This window comes from Elephas maximus, chromosome 4, assembly GCF_024166365.1.
Source record: "Elephas maximus indicus isolate mEleMax1 chromosome 4, mEleMax1 primary haplotype, whole genome shotgun sequence".
In the NCBI taxonomy this organism is placed as follows: Eukaryota; Metazoa; Chordata; class Mammalia; order Proboscidea; family Elephantidae; genus Elephas; species Elephas maximus.
Genome location: NC_064822.1, coordinates 114,579,723 through 114,591,247, shown reverse-complemented (window position 1 = coordinate 114,591,247; position 11,525 = coordinate 114,579,723). Strand labels below are relative to the sequence as shown.

The following is an 11,525-nucleotide window of genomic DNA, read 5'->3' as shown; positions in this document are numbered from 1 at the left end:
GTCTTTCAGGAGGTTTCTTGCCTACTCTCTCTGCTTCTTCTTTCTGCTTTCTTCCTTCTTCTTTTTCCTGCTGCTTCTCTTCTTGCTTTTTTTCTGTCTGACACACTTCTCTAGTGTTGGCTGCATATATACACAAACTCCTTTTAAATTTCAAGGCATGGGCCTCTCACCAGGCCAGGAATTGACCAATACCCTCTCAGGAGGCATAGTAGGCACTGTTGGGCTACAACTCACCTCATTTGCATAGTTTGTTGACCAATTCCTGCAAAGTGCATATCAATCTGCAGCCCAGAACCAGACAAAAAGTCATGTTGTTTACAGCATGCTTAGAAAATGCTGATCAACCTGGACAAAAACAACATGCTCCCTAGGGTAGAAAACTAGGGTAAAAGTAACTCCTCAGAGCTTGGGGCGGCTGGGGGCGGGGGGGGGGGTGGAATCTCTCAAGCTGTTTTTCCAAAGAACCAAGGCAAAAGGCCACATAAAGGAATTCCCTTGACCACATGCTGTCTCTCTGCCCAGATAAATAAGAACACTTCATTTGACTCTCTTCCCTTTCCCATGATATTTTTTCACTTTAAAATACTATAATAAATTAGTCTATGAGTTTTAAAATGAAACTATTTTTTTTTTTTTATGAGGGCACTGTTACGTGGAACAACAGATGGAGACTACAAGGAGAGAGTTGTTTGTTTTCTGAGTTTGTGTGCGATTGCATAAGACAGCCCAACCAGGAGATTTCCCTATGTTTAATTGCCTTATATCTGTTGATCCAACGTCAGTCTCTCTTAAGTCAGCCTATCTCAGTTTTATTGCCCAGCTGTTAACTACATTAAAAACACTGAAAAAAACTACTATCTTAAAAGAACAGTAAGTACTATCTCTCACAATTTTGTTGTTAACTGGGTTTAGTTGAGCCCTGGTGGTGCAGTAGTTAAACCACTCAGCTGCTAACTGAAAGGTTGGTGGGTCAAATCCACCAGCCGCACCCTGGGAGAAAGATATGGCAATCTGCTTCAATAGAGATTTATAGATTTGGAAACCATAAGGGGCAGTGCTACTTGGTCCTATAGGGCCGGAATCAACTGGATGGCAGTGGGTTTGGCTTGTGTTCAGTTAGTCAGGTTTGGTTTGCGTTCAGTGAGCTCCATCAAGTGCTGGCTAGAAATTTAGTCAACTGGAGTCTCTGCTTAATTGGAATACCTATAATGGCTCACTCACATGGCTGGAAGTTAGGGCCGTATTTTGCCTGGCAGCTCACTTTGGGTTGTTGACTGGACTACTGCAACATCCTGCTTACAGCCAGGGTATATAGGTGAATTCTCTCACACAGTGGTGGCTGGTTTCTAAGAAGAATTTGAAATGCATGCAAGAAAATGCAAATTTCTAAAAACCCCAGTGTATGCATTTGGTTACATCCATGACTTTCCGTTGGTCAAAACAAATGAAAAATCCAATCCAGATTAAAAAAGTAAGTAAATAGATTCCACCTTGCTGTCGGAAGATAGGCAAATAATTGGGGGCCATGTTAAATCCACCACAGTTTGAGAAAGCAGTATTTAAAATGAAAAGCACAGCTTCACATAATTATATCCTGGCTTCTCTGAAAAAAATCCCTACTCCCGGCACCCTCTGGAGTTTTCTCTTTGTCTCTGGTATTCAGAAGTTTCAATATTAAATGCCTAGTTGTGTTTTTCTTATTGTTATCCTGCTTGGTGGTCTTTTTAGATCTGTGGTTTTGTATCTGTCATTAACTTTAGAAAATTCCAATCTGTTGCTGCCTGGTCAATTCCTACTCATAGTGACCCTATAGGACAGAGTAGAACTGCCCTATATGGTTTCCAAGGAGCAGCTGGTGTATTCGAACAGGCAACCTTTTGGTTAGCAGCCTGAACTCTTAACCACTGCACCACCAGGGCTCCAGTTTCCACGGAGCGCCTCGTGGATTTGAACTGCTGACCCTTTGGTTAGCAGCTGTAGCACTTAACCACTACGCCACCAGGGCTTCCCTTTACAAAATTAAAAAAATTTTTTTTCATTAATTCCTTAAATGTTTCTCTTCTCTCATTGTCTCTTTCTTCTTGTGAGATCCCAATTACACATAACTTTTATCAATTGATATCATCTATAGCTCTTTCATGCCCTGGTATGTTTTCTTCTCTTACTCTTCTTTTTTCTATTTGTGTTTTGGTGTTGATAATGTCCATTGGCCTCACTTCAAGCTCACTGGTTGTTCTTTGGCTGTGTTGAGCCTGCTGAAGAGCTCCAAGGAAGGCATTCTTTATCTCTGTGACTATGATTTTATTTCTAGCATTTCCACTTTGGCCTTATAGTTTTCATCTCTCTGCTGAATTTAAGTTCGTGCTTCTGTATGTCATCTACCCTATCTATTAAAGCCTTTAACATATTAATCTTAGTTATTTAATTTCTCTGATATTTTAAATATCTGTGTAATTCCTGAGCCAAGTTCTGATATTTCTTTGTTTTAAACTGTTATATCTCACCTCTGTTTTATACGTTTTGTGTACCTTATACTTTTTTGCTAAAAGATATTCATATTGTATAGAATAGTTGATAGTGAGGTAAATAATGTTTTATGCTTCATAATATAGACACCTATTAGGCCTTAAGTAAGGAAGTTTGTATTAATCTAGTCAGTATTTGACTGTGTTTGAAGTTTGTTGTTAATGGTTACTCTCAGTAACCACAGATTTCAGATTTCTTTAGTGATACTGTGTTTATTTTGTAGGCTAATCTGCCAGTTTTTCTCTGGCTGTCTGTTCCCACTTTTTTGAACCTTCCTGTTTGTATGTGTGTGTGTGTGTGTTTCTCTTTGGGCTATTCCCAGAAAGCATCTGTGTTTTGAAGCTCTGCTGTCTGTGTTCCATTGTTACGCTGACTCAAAGCTTTGTAGCATGGTGCGGAAGGGGATGGGGGAAGAGGCATTTTTTGATGTACTAATTAAGCCTCAGTTTTAGGCAGGTAATGTGTTTTAGCCAGATATAACACTAGCTTTAGCGTGTACTTCTCTTTCCCAAGGGTACAATTTTTCTCCCCTCTTCTTCTCGTACAACTGCATGGTTAACGTCACTGCCTTCAGAAGACAATTTTGTGTCACTTCTCCAGTAACTTAAGGCTCTTGTTCCTTAATGGAGATACAAAACATGGGTCTTACCGGTTTCCTGGGTGACTGCCATTCCTCTCCCGTAGCAGCTACCCTCAAGCTATACTTTTGTTGCCTTTCCTTGAAGATTTAAATTTTATTCCTTAGAGGATATAGGAAAATGGGTGTAATAGGAGTTTCAGCAGTGGCTGTTGTTCCCTTCACCCAGCCAGCACACTGGGAATGTTTGCTTCTTCCTGATTTTTTCCGTGAGAAACTGGTAAACTACCTGGAGAAACATCTAGGAGAGAGTGCAACTGCTCCTCTGTATACCACTCCTAGGTCTCCACACCCCTCTGCTAGTCCACATTCAGCATTCAGCAATTTGTTAAAGATTTCTAGCTGAGTGCTTGGTATTTTTACAGTTTTCTGTGGGGGTAGGGTGGTTTGTGCTATTTGGGTCCTCCCTGCTGAGATTTGTCTCTAGACTTAGGTTTAGTTGTTTGCCCAGTAACTTTAGTTCTTCCATAGCTTTACAAAAAAAAAAAAAAAAAAAAAATTAATTTTCAGTTTTTCTGATTTTGTTTTTTTTTTTTTTTTATGTATGTGAGGGCAATGCTCCTTCCAACTCTCTACATCTACAGCTAATATAGTTTCTTGATTGTTTTTTAATCATTCTTAGTCATCTTAAGTAACATCTCCCAAGGTCATCTAACTAAAAATGTTTCATTTTAAGGATGGTGTGCATTCTTAGTGTTTTCTATCTCATGAGATTTCTTGCTCCCTTTCATTTCCCTGGGAAAGAATTCTCCATATTTATTTAAAGTTATTCAAGTGAAGTACTTGTGTTTGTATTATTGAATCAAACTTCTCTCAAGGAAAATCAGAGAAGTAATGAGAGAAAAAATTCTGATGATAATATTTTCTTCATTAGAGTGATTTATAGAAAAATAGAATAATATGCTGTTTATTAAATTGCATCATATATCTGATTGCACTGTTTTATGAATGTATTTATTTATTACCAATCAGTTATTAATTATCAGATCATTTCTACTTGTGGTTACACAGGCATATGTGTTTAATAAAATAAATAGTACAATTAAAAAGGATACATTTTGCACTGCATAATTTAGACCTCATTTAACATAATTATAATATTAAAATAAGAAATAGGCATTTCAATCATATCAAGTGCTTGCTTAAAACAAAAACAAGGGCATAATATATTTCTTTTATTTTTATTTATTCAGCATTTTTTATGCTTTTGTTCAACACTGTATTTCCAGAATCAACCACTGTCATAATGTTTAATAAATATTTGTTGAATGAATAAATACATCATTCAATTTAATGCCAACACAAAGTTAGATGACTTTCACTGAACAAATATTTCATTATATACATTTGTAATTGATTTGTTTTAGCTTTCTTTAAGAATGAACTACAATTATTAATTTTACAGTATCCCTTATGATTATGCACCACAAATTTATTCTCATCTTGTGCTGTATTTTTATTGACATTTTATCAAGTGTTGTTATAAGTTGAAATGTGTCCCCCAAAAATGTGTGTCAACTTGGCTAGGCCATGATTCCCAGTATTGTGTGATTGTAATTTTTTTTTTTTTATGATCTGATATTTTTATCCTAGGTGTTGTAAATCCTAACCTCTATGATGTTAATAAAGCAGGATTAGAGGCAGTTATGTTAATGAGGCAGGACACAATCTACAGGATCAGGTAATGTCTTGAGTCAATCTCTTTTGAGATATAAAAGAGAGAAGTGAGCAGAGACAGAGGGACTACAGACCACCAAGAAAGAAGCCCTGGAAGTGGAACATTTCTTTTGGAACTGGAGTCCCTGTGCTTAGAAGTTCCTAGAACAGGGGAAGATTGATAACAAAGACCTTCTTCCAGAATCAGGAGAGAGACAGAGAGACACAGAGAGAGACAGAAAGCCATCCCCTAGAGATGATGCCCTGAATTTGGAGTTCTAGCCTCGGAATTGACTTGACGGCAGTGGGTGGTTTGGGTTAGCCTCCTAGACTATGAAAGAATAAATGTCTGTTTGTTAAAGCCATCCATTTGTGGTATTTCTGTTGTACCAGCACTAGACAACTAAGACAACTGTCAAGAACTAGTATTTGTAGTGAGTGGCAGTAAGGAATCAGTTATTTTTAAATAAGGCTAGAAATTCCAGGAAAGAAAAGCACCAAACCCATTGCTGTTGAGTCAATTCCAACTCATAGTGACCCTATAGGATAGAGTAGAACTGCCCCACAGGGTTTCCAAGGAGCACCTGCTGAATTTGAAGTGCCAACCATTTAGTTAGAAGCTGAACTCTTAAACCCTAAGCCACCAGAGTTTCCCCAGGAAAGAAGAGTTTTAAATTGTAATGACTTTATTATTAAATTGGGTTATAAAACACAAGAAATGATTGGAAATGACTTTTGGGATTTCCGTGATATTATTTTGCTTGATCCTTCAGTGACAAAACTGGCATATGTCTGCCTGTACTTTATAGAATTAACTCAAGAAAACATATATATATCTTCCAATATTGTTCCTGCTTGTCTTTAAATTAATCTTCAGTGAGTAATCACTAATATCATTGGGACTTCCTTGTAAAACAGGCAGTGCATTATTTCCATTTCTATCATTTCCCTGCTTGAACAGGGCCTCTGTAATCTCATACATGCAGGAGAAATGTAGGCTTGAGTGTTTAGTGTGTGCATGGTAGCAACAAAACTATCTAGAAATCACATCATGCCTTTGACATGCAGTTTGTTTTATTAAATTCCCACTTAAATATGAGAGAAATTGTCTGCAGAAATAGTAACTTAGGAACCTTCAGTTAAAGATGACAAATTATACATCGTAGATTATTTCCTCTCCTAAAATTCAACAGCAAAGTGGTGTCAGTGATGTTAAGCATACCCAGATTGAAGAAAAGAGCAGGAATGAGGTTGGCATGGGACAAAATATTTCAGTAGCCTTTGAAATATGTAAAGATGGAGTAGTGTTATTTGCTGTAGTTATTTAGAAGAAGCTGGAGCTGTTTAGATTTGAAAAGGGGCCTAACTAATACTATCCTCTGAAGTCTCTATCTCTGTAATTATAGAATACACGTGGATAGGATACAAACACTCAGAACTATGAAACAAAAATTAAAGATTGCAGTGAATCTAATGCAATGGTTTTGAAATAGTCTACACTAACTAAAAGTGTATTTGTAATTAGAAAATAATCAAATCTAAACAAAGAAGCAGAAAATGACAATTATCCACAGCAACAAAGTGCTGAGTCACCTTCAGAAATTGAGTCCATCCCAAAATAACAGAAAGACAGTTGAAATCTTCCCTATTCTTTGTTCCTTAAAGCAGAGGCAGAGTTTTTCTTTTTTTTTAATTTATTAATTTTTTTACAAGTAGATTGACAGACATTTTTCTATCCTTATAAGTTCTGATATGTTATATAGTCAGACAGACATTTTCATACCTGATGATGTATCTCCAATAGATCAATATAGCCACATTCTTAAAAGGAAATGTAATGAAAGTGCATGTTGTGGTTATTTATTGATTTTTGATACATATAACGTACACATACAAGAGTACTTCAAGGAAAATGTTGGGTATATACCTTGTAGATAATTCTAAATTTTCATTGAGTCCTTTAATTAAGGGAATCAAGCCAAGACAATGGGAATAGTAGAATGTGTCACACACACACACACACGCACACATACAAATGTAGTAATGGAAGATGTATACAAAACTCTGCCTTAAAAGTGTATACCTTTAAAAACTTGGCTGTCACAAAAAAGAATAGTAAAACAATATGAAGAAAAATGGATGTAAATCCTATGAAAATTGAGAAGATGGAACATACATACAAAATAAGCATACTCAAAAAAAGGAAGAAAAAGAACAGAATAGAAAAATGAAGACAAAAGAAAAGAAAAAGCTATTTCTGAAAAATCCCAAATCCCGAAAAAGGTTTAAGAAATTACTTAGTAAGTTCAATACTGTAAAAATAGTAAGAGCACTGAGCTTTGGTTAAGGGTGATAGAAAAATTGGCAATGGATACTGGTGATGGTTGAACAAGATAAACTTAAGTAATGTCACTGAATTGTACATGTACAGAATGCTGAAATGGCCACTGTTTTGTTATATACATATTTACCACCAAAACAGTTTATTAAAAGAGAAATTTAAAGTCACGTAGAACAATCTCATACCGAAAAGAAAACAATTTTATAAAAAAAGAAAAGAAAGATTAATGATATAAAAAAGCTCTGTAAGTAAAAACACTAAAATAGAATTACAAGTCAAATTCATAAATACCTGTAAATCTAATGATGCAGGACCCCGAATCTGTGATTAGGAAGACAGACACAAGAATTTCTATCAAAATTCAGAAGAATGGTTTTCAGAATGAAAAGAGAATAGTTGTGGAAAACAAATAATGCAGAGTTCAAAATATGGAAGACAAGTTTTACTCCAGAAGAGAAAATAAGGGATGGAATTAGAGAGAAAACACAGATAACTACCTGAAAGAATGATTTTTTAAAGCAAAATATTGTTACAAATTTAGATAGATAGATGATCGATAAATCAGGCCATAGATAGATGTATAAATTAAAGATATTTTGAAATCATGTCAAAGTATGATATATGTTGTTAGATGCTGTAGAGTCGGTTCTCACTCACAGCAACGCTGTGTGAACAGAACGAAACACTGCCCTGTCCTGTGTCATCCTTATGATTGTTTTTATTCTCGAGTCCATTGTTGCAACCAGTGTCAGTCTACCTTGTTGAGGGTCTTTCTCTTTTTTGTGACCCACTGCTTTACCAAGCATGATGTCCTTCTCCAGGGACTGATCCCTTCTGATAACATATCCAAAATATGTGAGATGAAGTCTTGGCAACCTCGCTTCTAAGGAGCATTCTGGTTGTACTTCTTCCAAGAAGGATTTTTCCTTCTTTGGGCAATCCATGGTGTTTTCAATATTTTCTCCAACACCATAATTCAAAGGGATGGATTCTCCTCAGGTCTTTGTTATTCATTGCCCAGCTTTCATATGAAAATGAGGCAATTGAAAACACCGTGGGTTGGGTCAGGTACACCTTAGTCCTTAAAGTGGCATCTTTGCATTTTAACACTTTAAAGAGGTCTTTTGCAGCAGATTAATGATGTGTTATAATAACGAAACATAACAATTAAGATAAATGTTATCAGACTGAATTGAAAAGTTAATTAAAGCAATCTATGATCTCAATTAAAATATAAAAAGTAGTACTTTGTAAATAGAGAAAATGTCTTACTGTCTGCATGAACCATAAACATAAAAATTGGCAATAACACTTATGATGAAATATATTAAAGAGTGGTAAAAAACAAATACTGAAATATATACATAAAGATACCATAATTCGAGAGTTGCCATTTATTTATTTCACGAACATGATTTAACACCACTCTACATAAATTTTTTTTTTTAACCAGATAACACACTTGCTTTGAGAATGATGTGTTGAAACTCATATATTCATGATAAATGGAGAAAGTGTTGAAGTTGTCAGTGATTTCCTTTTACTTGTATCAACGATCAGCGTCCATGGAAGGAGCGGTCAAGAAACAAAAGGATGTATTGCATTGGACAAGTCTGCAGGAAAAGACCTCTTTAAAAGTGTTAGAAAGCAAAGAAATTTCAGGGAGAGAGAAGAGCATGTGTAAAGACACTCCAGTGAGGGAATGTATGGCACGCTGCAACATGTAAAACAGTTTTGCATTGGTTAAAATATTTGTTTTGAAAATCACAAGCATAGGTTTTGTTTGCATCTGCTAGAATTATGCATAGCCAATCTTCTCTGCTGCCTAGGATGGCTTTGTAACTATTCAGGGTAGTTGCTATTTATCTCAAATTTTGCCAGATTAAACGATGCACCTACATTCACATAAAAAAGGCAGCAGTGCCCAGTTGTTACTTGCATAGAATCTGGATTTTAAAATATACAAATTTCAGATCTAGCGCTTACTTAAATTAGCTTCTGTTCCAAAGCAGTATTTCTTAATTGAAAAGCCCTTTTTGATTTACTTTTTTTTTTTTACATTAGCATAGAGATTGGGAGTATTTTTATTTTTTTATGATCAGGCATCATTAAGCCTGAACAACAATATAACTTAGGTGCATTATTATGTTTCTGGAAAAATCATTTATTTTTAATAAATATTGACATTTTGTGGTATAAGAATAAAAAGATATTCTAGAGAGTTATAAAATCAAATAAACTAATAGGTAACAGTTTTAACAGTTAACGAATAGTCTACATTTCAGAAAAATATGGAGGTATTTGCCTTCCAAAATGAATTCATAGTGGAATATTTGGAGGGTGAACAAAATCAGAGAATTAAGTTAAAAGAAGAAAGTGATACAGCAATGTCTAAGAGAACGTCGTGGATACAGCTTACACCATCAAACGTAAAAAGCCAGGAGTAGATTGAACACACAGTGCCTATTTGTGGGTGACTTCAACCACTATCAGAATATAAAAATAAGGGTATGTATTAAAAGGGTAATCAATATGGGCTGTAATTTTAATAAACTTTCTATATCGAAAGATATTTAAACAAACAAAAAAAGCTTTTACAAAAGCCAAAGATATTATCTTAAGGCAATAAGGATAAGTTTTTTAATTATATCTTTCAGGGCTTGTTTCACCTGTTTGTTTCTTAGGGTATATATAAAAGGATTTAAGACAGGTACAATTGAAATGGTGAGTATTGCTACCCCCTTGTTGAAAGCTACCCTTTCCTCTGCAGAAGGCTTAATATACGTAAAGATGCAGCTGCCATAAAAGAGAGAGACAACAATCATGTGGGAGGAACAGGTGGAAAAAGCTTTCTTCCTCTGCTGGGCAGACGGGATCTTCAGAGTCGTTCTCATGATATATGTATAGGAGAGTATCACCAGAGCCAAAGTTATCAGGAGTGTGGCAATGGCTAAAATAAAACTTAACAATTCTATGACCCGTGTGTCTGTGCAGGAGAGTTTCAGGAGAGGAGAATAGTCACAGAAAAAGTGGTCAATAATGTTGGCATCACAGAACTCCAACCCCAGACCCATGATAAGCCCGGGAGAGATTGCTAACAACCCAGTTGACCAGGAGGTAACAACCAGCTGGGTGCAGACTCTGTTGCTCATGATTGTTGCATAGTGAAGGGGTTTGCAGATGGCCACATAGCGGTCATAGGACATGGCAGCCAACAGGAAAAATTCTGATGCACCCAAGAAGATGGCAAAAAATAATTGTGTCACACATGCATTATAGGAAATCGTTTTATCCATAGTCGTTATGCTGAATAAGCATCTAGGGATACAGACAGTCGTCAATGAGATTTCTAAGAATGAAAAATTCCGAAGGAAGAAATACATGGGCGTTTTGAGGTGGCAGTCCAGAAGAGTGAGCAGGATAATGGTCAGATTTCCAGTGATACTCAGTAAATATGTTAGAAACAGAAAAAGGAAAATTACAATTTGCCAGTTTGGGTCATCTGTTAGTCCCATAAGAATAAATGTTGTCACCATTGTAAGGTTTTTCATGGTTAAATTCCTTCTGAATTCCATCGAATCTGTGAAAAAAGTACAAAATTAATTCCTTGTAAAATGGCATAACTGAGTATAGATTTAAAACCAGTATGAAGAATCAAGGAACTCAATATGCATACGCTCTTTTATTCCTGTGATTTGAGCCATTTCATGAACCAGCCAGAACCCAGGATTGATTCTTCTTATTCCATCTCCTTCTCTGGAGGCTCATTTTATAATTCTCTGTTCAGATCTCCTTTATGTTGCAGATGGATGGATTTTTTTTTTTAATTGCTATAAGCATCTGTAAAATTTCTCTTGTTTAAAGTTTTGTCTAAGATCCTGAGAAGTAACTCCTGCAATATTACTGAATCCACAGGAAAATGTATTTATTTTAGGGTTTTTTTTTTTTTATGTCGATTTTATCTATTGTTAAAACAATCTTCTACTCAGTCTCTTCCAGTAAGATATATTTGCTCTACACTTTTATGTTTTAAACAGATAATCAGGCGTAGATTTTTGTAGTTATTCTTTCAAAAATGATTATGTTTTGATGATACATTTCTGGTTAACATTTGGGTTCATTGGGACACTACCAATAAGAACTTTCCATTGAATGAACGTTTATGAATTTTAGTATAATTGAATTATTTTTACTCAATTATTCAGTTGTTTCAACTTCATGAATAGCTTTATCAATGTAAGCTAAACTTCAACTTCACTTTTATCAGCGTAAGAAATACTATTTTCCATAAAGCTTTTACTAAATAGAAAAGCGTATGCACCAGTCAAATTTGTAATAAGTACATTGAGAATTATTGCTATAGTG

At 35.4% G+C, this 11,525-nt stretch overlaps 1 protein-coding gene across 1 annotated transcript; it reads right to left on the bottom strand.

Moving 5' to 3' along the window:
- Positions 1 to 9,772: 9,772 nt before the first annotated feature.
- On the bottom strand, positions 9,773 to 10,711 carry LOC126075572 (olfactory receptor 6C74-like). Its single transcript, XM_049883411.1, has one exon. The coding sequence runs from the start codon at positions 10,709 to 10,711 to the stop codon at positions 9,773 to 9,775; it is 939 nt and encodes a 312-aa protein (XP_049739368.1).
- Positions 10,712 to 11,525: the final 814 nt, after the last annotated feature.

What these genes read in the sequence shown, in the direction of transcription:
- LOC126075572 (XM_049883411.1), bottom strand. Translation starts at nt 10,711, where the DNA reads ATGAAAAACCTTACAATGGTGACAACATTTATTCTTATGGGACTAACA.